The sequence below is a fragment of the Triturus cristatus genome, chromosome 7 (genome assembly GCF_964204655.1).
Source record: "Triturus cristatus chromosome 7, aTriCri1.1, whole genome shotgun sequence".
Classification (NCBI taxonomy): domain Eukaryota; kingdom Metazoa; phylum Chordata; class Amphibia; order Caudata; family Salamandridae; genus Triturus; species Triturus cristatus.
This window is the reverse complement of record NC_140590.1, coordinates 104,135,238-104,154,377: the sequence shown is the minus strand read 5'-3', so window position 1 is coordinate 104,154,377 and position 19,140 is coordinate 104,135,238. Positions and strand designations below refer to the sequence as shown.

The window sequence follows — 19,140 nt, the reverse complement described above, 5'->3', positions numbered from 1 at the left end:
CATATAGTGCTGCATCCATATGTGTACACTGTGCCTTACATGCCCTGGTATACCATCTACTAGGGAATTATAAATAAGTCAGTCCTTGCCAACTAGGGGTTGCTAATTCAACACATCTTTTATCAGGGTTAGAACCCTGGCCCTTATGTCTGGTTATCAGGCCTAAGTGCAATATCAGTATCGAAAAACCAGCAGCAGTAGTCCAAAAAGAGGGTATGAACACGCAAAAAAGAAGCCATTTCCTTACATTATCCCAAAATGTTTCTCTGTTCACCAAGTCAAGTGCTGCCTGGAAGAGACGTTACAACAAAAGAGAATATTCCACTTTGTCAACTTCCTAGCTATTGCCCATATGCTGAAGAAATGATTTGCTGTTGAATGGCTGCCTTTATATCATATTGGTCAACAAGTATTAGACTACTTTAATCATCATTCCTTCAGCCTCTGGAGTATAAACTTTGCATAGACCCGACCCACAACGTCTATTAGGCTTACTTGAGTACAATTACTTGGATTACTGGGAATGCCATTTATGAGTTTCACCTGCACAGCGGTGAAATCGCTTGTATTTAATATATCTTAAAAGGGGGCTCTTATCAGTTCCCACAGCCGAATTACTGTGTTCATTTGCTTTTGTGTGGAACTTTCTTTTTTAACTTTCCCTGGCTGCACGCATTTAAGATACTTCTACTAAAGCTGTTCACACTGTTTAAGCCCCATTCACTATCAAGATAAGATCTCTTTCCACAGAAAAGGCAGACAACTTCTAACAATCTGCTGGAATGCTTGCTTTCTATTACTTAGTTGTGTAAAGCAGAAGCTTTAGCCTTAGAACTTCCTATTCATGCCTCAGTACCTTTCTTTGCACTTTGTAGGCATTATCGGGTTAATTTTGGCAACTAAATCTATTTGGTCACCATGATCGAATTCTAAATGTTGTAATAAACATTGCATGTTAAAAGTAAATATACAAGCACTATGCTGTATTTATATACTAAACAAGCAGCCACTAGTGCAGTTAGCTTGCAGACAACAGGGTCGTGATTTGAATGGCCCTGCCGGTGCAGTAGCACTAAGCCCAAACACTGTCAACTCCTCTAAATACATAATATTGGTATATTTGACTACTAAACAGGAAGCCAAAATTGTAGTTACTTTGCAGTTAAAGTTAAAGGGACTTGATTTAAATGGTGCAGCAGTTGCAGTGGCACCGGGGCCAAAAGCTCTAGGGACGCCACTAAACCCAGATTATTGCTACAATTAAAAAATAAACAGGCAGTCATAAGTGCAGTTACCTTGTAGACAACAAGGTCATGATTTTAACGGTGCAGCAGGTGCAGTGACACCAGGACCAAAAGCTCTAGGCACCCCACTAACCCACTAAACATCTAAAATTGCTAGATTTTACTATTAAACAGGCAGTCACACGTGCAGTTGTCTTGCAGGCAACAGGATCATTATTTGAATGGTGCAGGAGGTGCAGTGGCACCGGGCCAAAAGTTATCAGAACTTCTCCTAACACCTAATATTGCTATATTGTACAACTAAACAGGCAGTCACAAGTGCAGGGTCATGATTTCAATAGTGCAGCAGGTGCAGTGGCACTAGGACCAAAAGCTCCAGGCACCCCACTAAACACTGATTATTGCTATATATTACAACTAAACAGGCAGTCACAAGAGCAGTTGTCTTTGAGGCACTAGGGTCATTACTCGGATGGTGCAGCAGGTACAGTGGCACCAGGCCAAAAAGTTGTTAGAACTCCTATAAACACCCGAAATTGCAATATTTTACTACTAAAAAGGCAGTGACAATTGTAGTTACCTTGCAATTGAAAGATGCTTGATTTAAATGGTGCAGCAGGTGCAGATAACTGGAGCCAAAGGATGTCATAACTGTACTAAACACCAAATATTGCTATATTTTACTACTAAACAGTCAGTCACAAGTTCCGTTTTCTCACAGGCAATGGTCATTATTTGAATGGTGCAGCAGGTGCAGTGGCACCAGGCCCAATAGTTGTCAGAACTCCTCTAAACACCTAATATTGCTATATTTTACAACTAAACAGGAATTCATAAGTGCAGTTATCTGCAAGCACTAGGGTAATGATTTCAATAGTGCAGCAGGTGCAGTGGCACTTGGTCCAAAAGCTCCAGGCACCCCACTAAACACCTAATATTGCTATATTTTATTCCTAAACAGGCAGTCACAATTACAGTTGCCTTACAGTTCAATTGACTTGATTTGAATGGTGCAGCAGGTGCAGTGGCACTGGGGCCAAATGCTCTAGGGACCCACTAAACCCAGATTATTGCTGACCTTTAATACTAAATAAGACAGTCACAAGTGCATTTATCTAGAAGGCAACAGGGTCATGATTTGAATGGTGCAGCAGGTGCAGTAGCACCAGGACCAAAAACTCTAGGCACCCCACTAAAAACCTAATATTGCTATGCTTTACTACTACGCAGGCAGTTACAGGTGCAGTTACATTGAAGACCACATAAATTAGTTATATTATTTACCTCCTTCATTTCATTTTTGTAAAATGTTGCTACTACTTACCCACAATATGCCACTAGTAGCAGCACAAATATTGCCTTTTTGTAAATAAACAAGTCATAACACTTCACCAGACTTTCTGTAACTTGTATTGTTCAACTACTCAGAAAGCTACAATATACCACAAAAACAGCTTAATATTAATCAGATAGGGGAAAACCTAATGTATTTACCAATGCCTGTTGTATTTGGCTTTTATAATAGTCAGTTTTCAGCTTTTGTGAATCATTCCTGTTAGAGTTATAGCCAAGGTCACTGGAATCACGTGATTCTGCAGTCACTGCTATTTTAGCTAAAGTAAGTATTTGCCGCATTTGCCCATTAATCCATAATCTGCTGCATAAACAGATTTTAACAATTTTTTTTTTTTTTAGCTCAAATGAATCAAAAGTCACTAACAACATGATATGGGTTCACGAGTGTTGTAAGACCCCAATCAAAGGTTAATTGGTCGTATTTCAGTTGCTTATGTATGTATTTGGTTGCTAAACTGGTACCCAGGCAGAATTCCCATGTGTAAAAATTGCAAAACAATGTAGTTATACTATCACAAGATGCATAGCGTTATGCCACATAATTTGCCTTTTCTTGTCACATAATTTATTCAGCCCTGCCACATAATTTGGTGCCCCCTTGCCACGTAATTCCAGTGTCCCTGGTTATAGCATTAAATACTACCAAGAATACTGAAGTAATACTATCAAAAAGTGGGTGGCATTATACCGCAGAATTTGTTTTTCTTACTGCATAATTTAGTCAATCCTGCCGCATAATTTGGTGCCCCCGCCGTATAATCCCAGTGTACCTTGTTATAGCCTTAAATACTACGAAGAAGAAACAAGCCCACCAATCGACATTAGACTTTATTATTGCTGGGAGATTATTCGAACCTGCTGATCTTGAAAGAGAGCGTGCCTTACTATTTTCCAACTCTAATATTAAAACTCTGAGGGCCATATGTATCAAGGCGAAATGCGATTGCAAATGCTGAACATCGCAGAATTTCAGCGTTTGCGATCGCAATTTGGCCTAGTGCTATGTATGAAAGCACAACTGTCTCGCAAATTAAGGAATCACAAAATTCCTTATTTTGCAAAGGCATTTAAGCAATCGCAAATTGCGATTCCTTAAATGCAATGTAAGAAGCACCCAAGTTGTGCGAATATGTCATAAGGAATCGCAAATTACCACCAACTACAGGTTGGTGGTAATTTGCGATTTCTTTCAAAAATGCAAATTTTTTGCATTTTTCGAAGTGGCATGTGGCGCACACACATGCCCTTAGGGCATGTATGTGCGCCACATGTGCACCCATGCTCGTTTCAGAGGTGCAACAGGGTGTCATTTTGACACCCTGGCACACTTGAAATTGCATTCTCAATTTGCGATTCTCTAATTGGGAATCGCAAATTGAGAATGTCTTCCCATTCATTCCTATGGGCCTCTAGGCACATAGGAATGAATGGGGAGGTATTCCTTAACTGCGAATCGCAATTTGCGATTCGCAATTAAGGAATATGTAGGATTGGCAAAATTTATTGCAAATCCTACATACATCGCGTTTTGCGATTCTCAAATAGCGATTCTCAAAAATTCGCTATTTGAGAATCGCAAAACCTGACATTGATACATATGGCCCTGAGAGCGTTCACTGTCAACCACATATTTTCTTTGGATGGGCTCAATGTAACCTACACAATAGGTTTTTTCCAGGCGGTTTATTCAAGATGCTTCTGCAACATGCATTTTACTGCATTTTGTGTCCTATCCATCCTGGATTGGACTAATTCCCAGAATTCTTTTAGAAGATATTACTGTATCATTTCTTCCTAATTTTCATTTTCTCTCCCACATACTTCCCTCGCTCTCTGTGAGGAAATGACATTTTTAGCATGGTCCCCCCTACGTGTATGGACGGATCATGCTGGTTTTTGACACTGAGAGGGCACTGAGGCCTGCCAATCAGACCTCAGTGTCAGTGCCCTGTTCTTGTGCATGTAGTGTATGCTGACTTGGCTTACACCCAATTGGCATAAACTAACTTGCCTATAAGTCCCCAGTATGTGGTACTGAGGATACCTAGGGCATGTAAATTAGAGAGTCAGCCCAGGGATTTGCAGCACTGGGTGTGACACGGGTAACACAAGCCTCCCAGTCCCCCATTGCTGAGTGGAAAAGCAGTTTTAAACTGCGAGCCCAACTTTGCCATTTAAATCAATAGCAACGCCAATCCTACCCCTGCAACATGTGTGAGTCACCCCTATGGCAGGCCTACCAAATCCTAAGGCAGGGTGCAGGGTATTTCACGGGCAGAACTTGAAGTTTACAAGTCCTGACAGAAAAAATGCAAAACTGTCACAGGCCTGCCAACTGACATGGTGCTGACGTGTATCACATGATTTCGGCTAGCTTCACATAGTCACACGGCGAGGAGCCGAAATCACACAGTGGCAGGAAAGACAAGTTAGAAACCACTGCCAAGAGTGGATTTACAGCTCGTCTTTGCAGACAGTATACAGACGTTGTCCATTAAGGCGAGTGAAAATATCCCAGGACATCGGCGGCAGCCTCAGTAGCTCTTTGGTTTTTTTTGGGTTTTTTGGGAGGGGACAGGTCGATGGGGTAGGGGACAGGCCCCTCCGGTAGTTCTGGGCCTAGAGCCCCTTCGCACATGGCAAGATATATTTTCAGGTTGGCTGGTCTGCTGTCATCTTTACTGGGGAAAGCCCAATTGGCGAGCACAGTGTTACTAGCTGTCCCCTCAGCTGTGCTAACTCCTGAAAGGTGGGACCAAAGTTGATCATACAAAGTATCAAACAATTCGATACATTAAGCCCAACTTTAACACTGTTGCCATTCTGTTGCCTTCATTCTCCTGTGCCCTTAATAGTTGCACATGGGAGTTTGTCCCTGAGACAGCTTCAGCCCTCCTGGGAAGACATGTTATCGACTCTCAGGAAAGGTTGCAATAGAAGCCTTCACTTGAGAGAGGTGTCACCTCTCTCCTGCGAGGAGTTACATGGGTGTTAGTCCAAAAGGCGAGCTTCAAAGGAGAAGTAGACTTTGAAGAGCAAATGGGAAACACTTGGGACATGAGCTGCTCTATTGTCTAGGGAGACAGGCTGGCACCAGGGACAGGGAAGAGTAACTGAATCAGTTGCCAAACCAGTTTTCCAGATGCAAATAGCCCCATGGCAGCCATGCCTCTGGGTTGGGCTAGGGATATCTGGACACCAACAGAAAGATTCTGCCATATTGGAAGTGGGCAAAATGGCGCATCTTGGGACAGCCGGATGCCACACTTTGCAGAAAGTGGTCATCAGAGGAAGGGAACCTGGTAACTCATTGGCTACTAATTGCATCTTACAGTGAGGGCTTTTTCTGATCTCGAATGGACTTGAAGAAAGACCGAAGAAGGACGACTCTACTGCACCAAGGATCTGGCAAAGAGAGGCTCCACAGGTGTGGACTGGTGGCTAGAAGAGGAGATGGGACTGTGTATGCTGTGTCCTGCTCATGGAGAAGTCGTCTCCGGAGTCCAGCCAAACAAGAGACTCCAATGTTCAGCTGGCTGATGACCATTTTGCAGCTACTACAGCTGAACAAGCTCTTGGGGCAAGTTTGTAGGCCAAATCTTCAAGCCGCTGTTTCTTATCACAGTGTATCACCAGACAGAGACCAGGACTTGAAGCTCAAAGTTGCACCCAAGTCTGCTGGATCCTGGAGAGCCGTTGGGGTGTCGCTTGGTTGGGCAAAGGCATGTTATCATCCAGGGAAGTATTCAGCTGTGACCTTAATATCGAGAGAATGGTGGTCCAGTGGCAAGTATTCTGCCAGGGTCGAGAGAACTTTGAGGAGCGTTGACCCCAGTGGCTAGGACTGCCTCACCAAGTTCGTGGACCGAGGAATAGCCACAGAGAGACCCCCATTGACAACATCACATCCACAGCATCCTGTATCCCTTGCATCAGGACCACTTCCATGGGAACCTACAGCAAAGGCATACAAGTGCCCGGAACTCACTGAAGACTGCTTCTACCTTCGAGGTAACTGTTTCGCCGTTCCCCTCGACTGACTCTCTGCCAGAGTTGGATGCCTAAAGTAACTCAAAATATACACATTGATATTTACACAAGTTTTTCCTGAAAAAGTTTCTTATTGCCAAATTGGTTGCATTTGCCAGTGCTTCTTAAGTAAAAAGTGCACATTTACTATAACTTGCAAATTCTGTATCTCCGGAACTCTCCGGTGGCTTTTTTCCCTTTTGGTGTCTAAAAATGCCTTAAAATTAAATCTATTTTTATAAATTGGTGTTGGATTTCTTGAGTGTCTCGTGTATTTGGTGCTGTTAACACATGTTCCTTTGTGTAAGCCTGGCTGTTCAGAGCCACAGCTAACCAGGGTTGAGCTAAAGATTTGACAAGTAAGTGTATTACACTGTCAGGTTCCACAACCACACCATATAAATACACCCGATCCCTCACACTCTCTTTTCCTTGTTTTTTGATAAGGTCCTCAGCTGGCTCTTTAAATTTTGACACAGGGGGTCAAGCTACTCCTTACTTTTTCAAATGTTTTATTTTGCTGTTGGCAACCTTTCAGTCTTTCAGTTGATATTCTATCATTAAACATTTTACAACTTCAAGTCCTCCTTCCTTATACCAACTTTTTATGCCAATGTCCTCTAACTCAATATTTTCAATCTTCTACTGTATTTGTAAATTAGCTAATCTCTCTACCATCTATCCTATAACCGCATTGTTAGCCGTCTAGGGAATTCTACCTGTACAATAGGAATTTATTTCCCTTTCCACAAGCACGCCACCTTTTAATAATGTTTGCAGAGTATATTGATCACTACCAACTAATAAGAGTACACGAAAGTCAAAGATTAAATTAAAGTACCAGATTAGAATGAATAAAACAGTCTGTGAGACAGCTCTCTTAATGTGGTAAGCACATAATAATACACCCTTTGTACATAATTCATCATGTTTGTGAACTCTTGCAAGATCTCCAATTAGTAACATTACAGAGTTTGAAGCAAACTTCATATAACCTTCCAAATCGTCAATAAACTAAACACGTTAAATTGTCTCTCATTTTACTGCTTACCAAACAGGTTTACAAATACATTAAACACAGTTAGATAATTCTTATTTTTGGTATTTTATTACAACACTATTTTACTTATCTGTATCCATGTGTTAGTCTTATTACTTAAGTAAGACAAGACTACAGCGCACAGACTGCATTAGTCTATCACACAAAGCTCCAGCACGGGAAACAGTGTTTGTAATGTCCTGGAGGGGGTGGTCAGCATACCCTCTCGAGCTTCTCACCAGCCTGCAGTTACGTACCTCTTCACCTACCCCAGGCTGGCATTGCTCATCATCAGTAAGCCATGTCCTCATGTTACTCCTCCCTTCTTGTTGGACTCCTGGGATCCCCGGCCTTGTTTCTGTGCCACTGCTAATAAATGGCTCTCTTCCTATAGGCCTGCTGTTCATTAAATCCATACCCTGTCACTAGACTTTCTAGTGACCTTATGTTAGACCTGGCACCTTGGCATGAGTTTCCCTTCCACTTTTTTGCTGATGTGCCTCATTGTGTTTTGTTGGTGTTAGCTGCTCAGAGCACTGTGCCACTGCTGATCAGTGCCACAGTGCAAGTGCTCCCTTTGAAAAGTGTATACATTGATTGGTGTCCATGATTGGTTCATTTGGTTTACTGTCAGCCCCTAGTAAAGTGCACCAGGAGTGCCAGGGCTTGTAAATACAAATACCGCTGGTGGGCTTTCAGCACTGGTTGTGCCACCCACAGAAGCGGCCTAGTAAAATGTGTCTAGGGCCTGCCACTGCAGACCCTGCGTGCAGTCTGGTACTGTCGCGCTGACTGCGCAAGTGCACCCACTTGCCAGTCCCTAAACCTTCCCTTAACTACATATTAGTCACCCCTCTGGTAGGCTCAAGGGCAGGGTGCATGGTAGGCATAAGGTAGGACATGCCCTGATATGTGTGGCATGTCTTAATAGTGAATTACAGCCATTTTCGTTTTCACTATTGAAGGCTACCTGCTCTCCATAGGCCAGAATGGGCTGCTGGAGTCACTACACGCTGTGACCCCAGTGGACTCATAGAGCATGGTACGAAATCATATTTAGTATGCCTGAACTCAGAATAATAAAATACTTCTTTTAGTAAAGTTTATTTTAATATCCTGCGTTTGTAAATACTACTTTTAGAAAGTTAGTATTTACTGATCTGGCCATTCAGTCCGCCTCTGCGCTGTGTGTGTGTGTTCTGCCTAGCAACAGTGAGGAGCAGGGCTGGGGAATTCCAGGAGACGGGCTGGATGCCAGGTGGTGGGGAGAGAGATTACACCAGGATGGGTGGGAGGAGTACACCTTGACTCTTGAATAGACCTGTGCTCTGCCAGCACAAAGCCTGCTCCGCCCCCTGTGGAGCGGCTGATGTCTCTGCCCTGCTGCTGAAAGGAAAGAGCAGAGTCACCACAACACAGTGCTCCAAAACTGGACTGAGCCAGGCCCAGGCCCCCTGGCGCTAAAGAACAAAAGAATCACTGTATAAAAGTAGGAGCCTGGCTCCTAAGAAATCAGATCCTATTTACGCAACGACGAACCTCTGCCTGAAGGAGAAGGACCTGGAGAAGCTGAAGGAGGAGTACTGTCTCTCTGCCTGAGAGACTGGCCTGCAGTGGGTGCCTGTCTGCTGGAAGGAGAGGAAAAGACTTAAAGAAAAGACTTTGATTCAACTTGTGCTGAACTATCTCCAAGGGCTTGCTAGAGAACTTGCCTCCTGAACTGCGCCCCAGGAACATTGGGCGCTACCCCCCCTTTGAGGAAGAAGAGACTGCCGTGGGTGATTTTTCACTGCTGACCCCGGAGAACCTTGTGCCTTTATCTCGCTGAGCAACGCGACTTCTGCTGCTGGAACAGCTGTGAGCAACGTGACGGCCCACCAGCCTGAACAAAGTAAGCAACTGCCCCCATGAGCCGTAGCTCGCAAAGTAAGGAGGAGATCCCTGTCCAAAGCACCGAGCTCTGCGACCCCCGGGCCGCAGTAATCACCGTGAGGACCGGGCGCACTGTTCGCCCCAACCGGACTAAGCTGACAGCGCACTGCGCTGAGATCTCGCCCCCAGGCTGCCCCTCCTGCCTCTGCCTCTGCCCTCGCTGGTGTGCTGTGAGCTGAAGAGTGCCCCCACGAAGCATCCGCGTCTACGGAGGAGCCGGGACCAAGACGCGACGTGGGACACTCATGTTGACCTCTGCAGCCCGCCACGAACATCCCCTGCGAAGAGCCAAGGTATTTGTGCCCCTTCGCGCTAAACGTACGGCCCGCACTGCCCGTTGTACGAGCCGTACCTGCCTTTGAAGTATTTTGGGCTGGTGCGTACATAGTTCGACCCGTACTGATCTTGGGTCTGGTGCCGAAGTTGGAATCGTACCTGCTTTTAATATCCTGCTGTGACTGTGCTGGCTGGTGCCTGGGGCCGTAGTCTTACTGCCCGTGTCCGCACCGTCCCGGTGCTGCCGTCTGAGTCCGACGCGTCCCGGACGCTGTACGAACTGTACAGCATCGTACTCTATCGCCGGCGCTCACGCGGGAAGCGTGGGGCTTGGCAAGTCAAGCCGAGAGCTAGTCCGACGCGTCCCCACGTGAGTACGGCCCATATGGTTCAAGGGCGGTAGACGCATCCCTCACGCGAGAAGCGTGAGAAACGGCACGACGTCCGTAAATAACTGTACGAAGCGGATTTAAAGCGCTACGAAGCGCCCAACACCCTAAAAGAACCTCTTTTAAGTAGAACTGTGCCATTTTGAAACCTGTGGACTGCCCTTAAGCTTTGCAAGTAACTGGAACTTTAATTTACCAAGAGACCTGTATTTGTGCAACCTGCCTGAAAGAAAACCTTTTATATAAAGACTTCTATTTTTGATAAATACAGCCTTGTGTCTAGAGGGTGAGCAGGGGTTATTTTTAAAGAGGTGATCCTTTGCCCTGACTTAGAGGAAAGGGTCCCTGCTTGTCGCAAGTGCATACCTGCGCCAACCAGAGACCCCGGATTCTAACACCTTAACAGCTCGTCATCAAGAAAATTGCCCCTCAAGAGAGCACAATCTCTTGGTTGCCTAGGAATGATTCACATGAAGGACAAACCCACTGATAAAATGAGTAAAGTAGGACCCAAACAAGAAAGACCATGCACTTTGTTCACTCTCTGAGTCACCAGTATATTTTAATGGAATCCAACAAGATTAAGAGAAAGAAACCCTTTGAGGCCCCATTCAGGGTACAGCCTCCAAAGTCAAAGAAACAAATTTAGAAGCCTTTGAAAGAGAGGCTCTACCACAGAATATATGTTGGCTCCATTAGGAGCTATGTAGAATCTGCAGGGCTCAACTTAAAATCATCATCTAGCCCACTGGTAGGCAAATGAAAGAACATTAACCAGTACTTAGGTGAGTCGATTGATGATCTAAGGCTCATAACAAAACCTTTGCAATTCACTTTTGTCGTATCAGGCTGTCCCTATGACAGGTTTACGCACTCTAGGAGATGGGGAACAGAACATGAACTGTCAGCAGAGGGCAACACCGAAACAGGTTAGTTACAGAGAGTTCATCAAGATCACAGACTCCCGGGAAACTATGTTAATTTATATCTTTAGCTAGGAAAAAGAGGAAGGGAAAGGGGTTGCAGAGATGTAAAATGATTCACTAGTGGTGTCATGAGCGCCTCAACAGGAGGGAGATAATCACGTTGTTCAGCTTCTATCTGTGTACAATGTAAGTCAATCTGTTCACGAAGTCACTCTTGACAGGTGGATGACTCTTGGATGGATGGCTTCCAGCCAAATATCTTAGGCTAGTGCCCACTTCACTGGTTAATTGTATAAGGCAGAGCTGGTGACAGTAACTCCCAGCTTTATGACCCAGATATGGTATGAGGTTTTTGTTGACCATGAGGATCATCATTCTCTTTTTATAAAGCTCCCTTCAGCTCCTTAATGTTAATTAGAAATGGAGTTCACTGGGAATAACTCTTTCCTTCAACTGAAGGAAACCCAACACATGGGGTCCCGTGGTAGTGCCCAAACTTTAATTTGACATATTAATGGTGATCAAAATGAAGACACTGGTTGAAATGAGGACCCATCAAAAGGCTGACCCATTAGAACAGGTCGCTCATGGCCTCCAGCAGACAGGGACATGGAGGGGTTGACTGAAAGTCTCCTGATTCCAATATGTCAATAATATATTCAGCCAAATGAGGCAGAAGATGCTCCAGGGTTTCTGGGGCCACCATGCTCTGCCTGAACACTTTGTAAGAAAGTTGGGCTAGGTGGGAGTGCCAGAACCCTCTCTGGGAGGGATTAAAGTCCACCACCAACCAATTCTCAGGCTTTATGCTAATACATCAGGCCTTATGCAATGGGGTAGGTGTAGAGATCCAAACCTCCATAAACAGACTGCTACATGGAAAGATGTTGCAAAATCTTGCAAGGTGGATTAGCAGTCACTGGAGCAGTATTCCCAGGTGGATACCACTTCAGCCAATTACAAATGCCCAGATGTTTCCGCTCCTGGATTTATAGGGTGTGGGGACATCAAAATCAGGAAAAGCTGACTGGTAAAATCATTTGAAGGGGCAGTTGCAGTAGGTCTGAGCACAGGTACAGCCAGCCACTGCCTTACCTCTGCAGCTCCACAAGCTTCTCCAATGAAAAAGAACATCCCTAGGCAACAAATGGTCTAAACAATAATAAGACCTAATCTAACAAATGTATGATGTCAAAGACTCAGTGTACACAAACACTCCATTAAAACTTCATTTTATTGATATAAATTCATTTGATCTGATCATAGAAAATGTATATATAATTCTACAGATGTAGAGTACTCAACAATATCATAACAACATACTTCACAACTTAAACACAACAGAAAAATACATAAGACAAACATGTGCATTTTGACTAAACATGACAAAAGACAGATATGTTTCTAATACAAAGTTAAGTCTAATTATGATAAGTCAAATCTTTCAAATAAACCATAATGTAATCAAGTGGCTGATTGATGGATCTGCTCATAATCTATGCGGGTTTCGGCATGCAGGATGTCTTCCTCAGGAAAGCCACAATAGTTCTGTTGAAAGAATGAAATATGAACCATGTAGAAGATAAATAACGTATATAGACGAGGGATAAGGATATGTATGGACTCTCTAATAGTGTCATGAGGCGCTTGAACCCAGGCTACCTGAAATAGAGTCAACGCTAGGAATGGAGCATATATCCAATAAAACTGTATTGAAATGCAGTCTAAGTATCGACGGTGGAAATGGAGTCCTTCTCAATGGGGAAATGGACTATCACTGTGAGGGTGCTGCCTCATGTAATCACAATGTTTGAATGGGATTCAAAAGTGATCCCTGACTGACCGTCTCGCTGAGTGAGTCTAAGCAAGAGGAGCGTTCTGATCAGTTGCTGTCCAAGGACTTTCAATTTGTAGCAGGGGGTCCTTTATTTTGACACTCCAAAAGCTTCTTGCAGTCCCCAGATCAATGTAAGACCTATTCCTCATGGAATGTGGAAAGCCTGCAATATTGGACCTGGTGTTACCTGTTCTACATGACATGTAATCTCCCAGTTCGGGAAGAATAACCCCAAATACTCAGATTGAGAAGTGCGGAAACCAGCCAGTAACTGTTACTGCCAACTACACAGTATGCCCACACCTAAATCTGGAAAACTTGGAATTGATGCGTATGTAAGAATACCAGAACCACCTTGGGAACACAAAGTAGTCTATTACTAGCGTCTCTGTACATGTGCACCCCATTGCAGGCATTCATATGTTCCCCCACTGCCTTCACAAGAGGCCAAGCTCAACTCAAAGGGGAGCTCCTTGTACTCTGCTTAAGTGGAACTTGAAAGTAAACAAACTTCAGTTTGATCATAAACGCCAAATCACCTGTTTGGAATTCAAGCCCAATATGGCCTGGGTGACCACATTAAAGTACCCCTTGTAGGGAATTGTTTCTAAAGGTAATAGTTATAGACAGTTCAGAGGGCAGCTTATTTACCAATGCCAATGTCTCGGAATAGACCCTAGTTTCCTGTCACCTCAGAGTCTGAATTGCAATGGATTCAGAAAGTGCAGTTTTTGACCTTCTGCCATAAACAGTCAAAGGTCTGGATAGGGCGGGGTATAGAAGACTGCAGTAAGAAAGGCACCCACAAGGACTAAGATCTTGACATGCTTATATCAATTTAGAGAGGGCAAGACCCTGCAATTTGAACCACGGTGGGCCCATGACGTATTCACAGAGCTGGTCCTTGTGTGCCATTGCACATACCCGCTAAAACAATGGGATTGAAGGTGGCATGAACAATCAATCCCAGTGCATCAATACCAGTGGGCAGCTCACACTAATTTCTGGGATTCTGCCTACTTTACAAGCAGGGAAGACATCAAAGGTGTGTTATCCTACAACTTAAGAAGGGTGTGAGTACACCACATCCATCCTAGCACTCAATTTACCCAATGCATCATGGTAAATGCAGTGCATAATAACACTTACTTCAGTAGTAGTCTTTAATCTTTCACCCTTCTTGGTGCAGCCTGTGCTGTGTAACACTAAGCATGTGTTTCTGGATTCATTCCTTCATCAGTAGAGATCAGCAAGTTATTTTTTGGGGTGCTGTAAATGCTGCTCAAAGTCTTTTCAGATCTCTGTACCACTCACTGGGCGCAGGGGCATCAACACAAGCTCATCAGCTCAGAAGCTCAAGGGAGCCTGTTGAAACAGAAGGAGAGTGAGAACACTCTACCTCACATCCCAGTACTCAATTTGCCCCAATGAATCAAGGCAAATGCAGTGCATGATAACATTTACTTCAGTAGTAGTCTTTTCTTTTTCACCCTTGATGGTGCAGCCTGTGCTGTATAACTTTAGACATGTGTTCCTGGATTCATCCCTTCATCAGTAGAGAGCACAAAGTCATTTTGGGGGTGCTGGAAATGCTGCCCAAAGTCTTCTCAGGTCTCTGTACCATGCACTGGGTGCAGGTGCATCAACACAGGCATAGCAGTTCAGTAGCACAAGAGCGTCCTTGCACATACCAGCACTCAATTTGCCCCAATGTATCATGGTAAATGCAGTGCATGATAACACTTACTTCAGTAGTAGTCTTTACTTTTTCACCCTTGTTGGTGCAGCCTGTGCTGTGTAACTTTAGACACGTGTTCCTGGATTCATCCCTTCACCAGTAGAGAGCAAAAAGTCATTTTGGGGGTGCTGGATTTGCTGCCCAAAGTCTGCTCAGGTATCTGTACCACGCACTGGATGCAGGTGCATCAACACAGGCATATCAGCTCAGTAGCACAAGAGAGCCTTTTCAAACAGGAGGGTGGGAGCACACCACCTCACATACCAGCACTCAATTTGCCACAATGTGTCATGGTAAATGCAGTGCATGATAACACTTACTTCAGTAGTAGTCTTTCATTTTTCACTCCTGTTGAAGCAACTCGTGCTGTGTAACACTAGACATGTATTAAACAACTCATTCCTTCATCAGTAGAGAACAACTAGTCAATTTGGGGGTGCTGGAAATGCTGCCCAAAGTCTTCTCAGGTCTCTGTACCACTCTCTGGGTACAGGTGCATGAACACAAGCTCGCCAGCTCAGTAGCTATCGTAAGCATAATGTAAGCAGCTTCTGCTACACTCATTGGTATGGGCATATCTTACCAAGGAATCATCTGCAAATGACACATGGCAATAATGTATTGTATATTACGGGAGGAAATGCGCGCCTCATTACTTCTCCTTACTTTTCATGATGATTGAAGGTTATGTTAGAAATAGGATATACAGTTGTCAGAGGTATGCACCCTATCCAAGTTGGGACCACATCTCTAGCCAGGGTAAGTCAGATACACACCCTAAATTAACCTGTGCACACGCTCGGACAGCTTGGGACACAGCAGTCAAGACTAACTTAAGCAGCAATGTGTAAAGTATTTGTGCAACAATTATTACTGTAAAACAGGGAAAACACCACACACACAAATCCAGACCAGCTGAATTTAATTAACAAAACAAGACAAGACAAAATACAATAAGTAGAACTGGAGTTATGAATTTCTAAAGATTATCTTGAACTATAGTGTTTAAGATCATGAGCCACCAACTAAGCTGATTTGGTCGCACGGGACCAGGTCAAATCTGAGAAGCCAATCCAACCGCGATGGAGCAGTGGTAAGACACAGAAGCTACATGTGCCCTGCTGAAACATTACCTTCTCGGATCAAAAGTGCTGATGGGTCGTTGTCAATCCGAAGGTTGGAGGTGTTGAGTCAGCAGCCTCGCCGTAGGGTACCGCATCATCTTCAAGCTCCGGGTGATGAAGCCAATGTGTTGCAATTGAGCCACAGTGTCAATGCTGTGGAGACCTCAAAGCGGCGATGCATCGGCGTCGATGGCGAATGCGTCAGTTCTGACCGGCGCAAAGCAGGTGATGCGTGAACTTTCACAGAACAGCCAGGAAAATACGCCTCCAAGGGCCCAAGACTGGATTGGAAGCATTTGGCAGGGCAGGACTCACAGTTGGCAGAGTCTAGAGGCTGTAGAGGGTTGAAGGAAGTCTTTGATGTCCCTGAGACGTCAGAACAAGATGCAAGCCAGTAAGCCCTTGGAGTCACTTGGTTCTGGGGATGTAGAGATTCAGGTCCAGTACTTCTCACCACCAGGCAAGGGGCAGCAGGCAGCAAGGCAGGATTCCAGAAAATTCAGCAGAGTATCAGTCCTTTCAGCAGCACAGCAGTCCTTCTTCCTAGCACAGTGTAATCAGGTCAGGAGTGTACTGAGTTGGTGGTGTCAGGAGTTGAGTACGTATACCTAGTTTTGCCTTTGAAGTGAGGGGAGACTCAAAGAAAGGCATTTGAAGGCCCTTCCTGCCCTGGCTCCAGACTCACTACAGGGAGGTATGCAGCTCTTTGTGTGGGGATAGACACAGCCCTATACAGGTGCAAGTGTCAGCTACTCCTTCCCTTCTATCTCACGAAAGCCCATCAGCTTGGTGATGGGCATCAGGATGTGAATGACACACTTCAGCTCCCTTTGTGTGTGACTGTCTAGAGGGAATGCACAAAGTCCAACTGTCACCCACTCCAGACGTGTATTCAGAGACAGGCAGAGGCACAGAATGGCTAAAGTAAGAAAAGGCTAATTTTCTAAAAGTGGCAATTTCTGAATTATAATTTAAAATCTGGCTTCCCCATAAGCTTTGAATTTAAACTATGAGTCCAGAGACACCAAATTCCACATTTCCATCTTGTCCAGTGGTAATCAGACGTATAAAATGGAATAAGGTAACACCAATGTTAGTCTACTGGTAAGATGGGCCTTGCAGTAGTGAAAAATGAATGTAATTTATTTTTTACTACCTGGACATGCAAAACTTAAAAGTACATGTCCAACTTTTTAAAGACACTGCACCCTGACCTTGGGGGGTGCCAAGGGCCTATCTTCGGTTCAGCCTACACACCCCGCTCTGCACTGGCAGGCCTGAGATATGTTTAAGGGCTACTGAAGTGGGTAGCACAATCAGAGCTGCAGGCCCACTGGTAGCATTTAATTTACAAGCCCTGGGCAAATGTAGTGCACTTTACTAGGTACTTATAAGTAAATTAAATATGCCAATTACGGATATGCCAATGTTATCTTGTTTTAGGGAAAGAGCACCTGCACTTTAGCACTAATAAGCAGTGGTAATGGGCCCATATACCAAAGCTAGCAACAATGAAGTCAGCAAAACAAGAGGTCAGAGGGCAAAAAGTTAGGTCTAACAGGTTCCATTTAATGAATATCTTCTGAATTTCAGTGGATGATAGCCTAGTTACATATATTTATATTTCAATGTGTAAGTAAAACATAAAGTGCCTAATTCACAAAGATGACGTTAGACTTTGAAACTAAGTTTAGACCAAAAATCTAACTTTACTACTTTTCGATATTCAAAAAGGTAAGTTATGAATAGTATCTTAATGACTACGGAGTTTCCACACTCAGGGTGGAGTTTCCAAACTGGGGGCAGAGATCCACTCCAAATGCAGTGATTCCGCCGCAAGTGCGGAGTGGAATCTGCGCACCCAGGCGGAATCTGCGGAAACTCTGCAGTCGTAAAGATACTATTTGTAAAAACCAAAAAGTAGTAAAGTTAAACTTTTGGTCTAAACTTAGACCAAAACTCTAACTTTACCTTTAGGAATAAGGCCCAAAGATTCTGTGGCAACACATAATTTTCATCTCAGCGATGACCATTCATCTATAGATAAGAGTATGGCATGTGACCCTATACCTGTTGTGTTTTTCAGATTCCGACGCAAGAGGTTAAAGCAGAGGACGCTGCAGGACAAAGCGAATGCTATGGTGGATATCTCAAAGGTGCGTCTCTGAAAAGTTAGGGAAAATTATGCCAACCTTGTTAGTCCACTATTCTAACTACAGCATGTGTATTATTACATCATTAATACAGTACACAGGCCCATTAATATACATCTCTTATGACATGCAGAACACCTCCTATTCTAGTGATAACATTTATGCACCTCTGAAAGTATACATTTTGTATGTCCTGCAGCACATATACAGATAGCCACACACAGCTCCATCGATTCACCTCTATATTGTTCTGTCAATGCACCAGGATTTCTGATATTTCCTTTCTATGATCCATATCTACTGGTCTGCTAAAGAAATGAATCCTGCATTTTAACAGATCAACTACTACCTACTACCTCCAACGCCACTACTATATTATATTAATGACCCATCTACTAACCTGTTAATGTACCATCATTAGTTAATCCGGTATCAGGGTACATAGATTTTCCTATCTGTTGCACACTGCACTGTAACCAATGTTTCAGAATATACATATATTGGGCTTTGATTCGTAAATACTGTCCAAGTAGCATCATTTATTTTATAGCAAGGAATGCAATGCATTATTATTACGCAAACATCCACAGTAACTGCAGTTTTCTTCATCCGTATCATTTTGTGTTCTCTCAGTAATTACATTTCTGTCACAGTCTATGATTACAATATATACAGGGGGTAGTGGTGGTATAGGCAGTCGCACATCAATCCTGGGAAAACATATTTATGAATTAGATGTCTTCAGTTGGAAGCAAAACAAAATGATGTTTTGATGCCTCTCAAGGTAACAAGAACACCCCACTACCTCGGATGTCACTGCACGTGAGTTCAGCCAGAACCCTGTGTCAAATTCATACAAAACCCATACCTCAGCACTCCCAATATTTAAATCTCTATTCATAAACAATATATAAGACAAACATCCCATGTGTATTAAATATGACACCTCACAGGAAACACCAGTATAGAAAATTATTCTGAAGATTTCATTCTATTTAATGTTTTGCAACATCTTTTTTTCTTTTTTTTTAGTATTTATCAAAAAAAATTTATTTTTTTGTGCATATCATAATTATCTTTTCTCTATTTTTTGTGCT

At 43.7% G+C, this 19,140-nt stretch overlaps 1 protein-coding gene across 1 annotated transcript in view; it reads left to right on the top strand.

Annotated features, from left to right (window-relative positions):
- The window catches only part of KCNN4 (potassium calcium-activated channel subfamily N member 4), a 598,479-nt gene that overhangs the window by 490,532 nt on the left and 88,807 nt on the right, over positions 1–19,140 (top strand). The window contains exon 7 of the mRNA XM_085615741.1: positions 17,977–18,046. Coding sequence (XP_085471867.1) covers positions 17,977–18,046 — 70 coding nt within the window. The remainder of the gene's footprint in view (positions 1–17,976; positions 18,047–19,140) is intronic.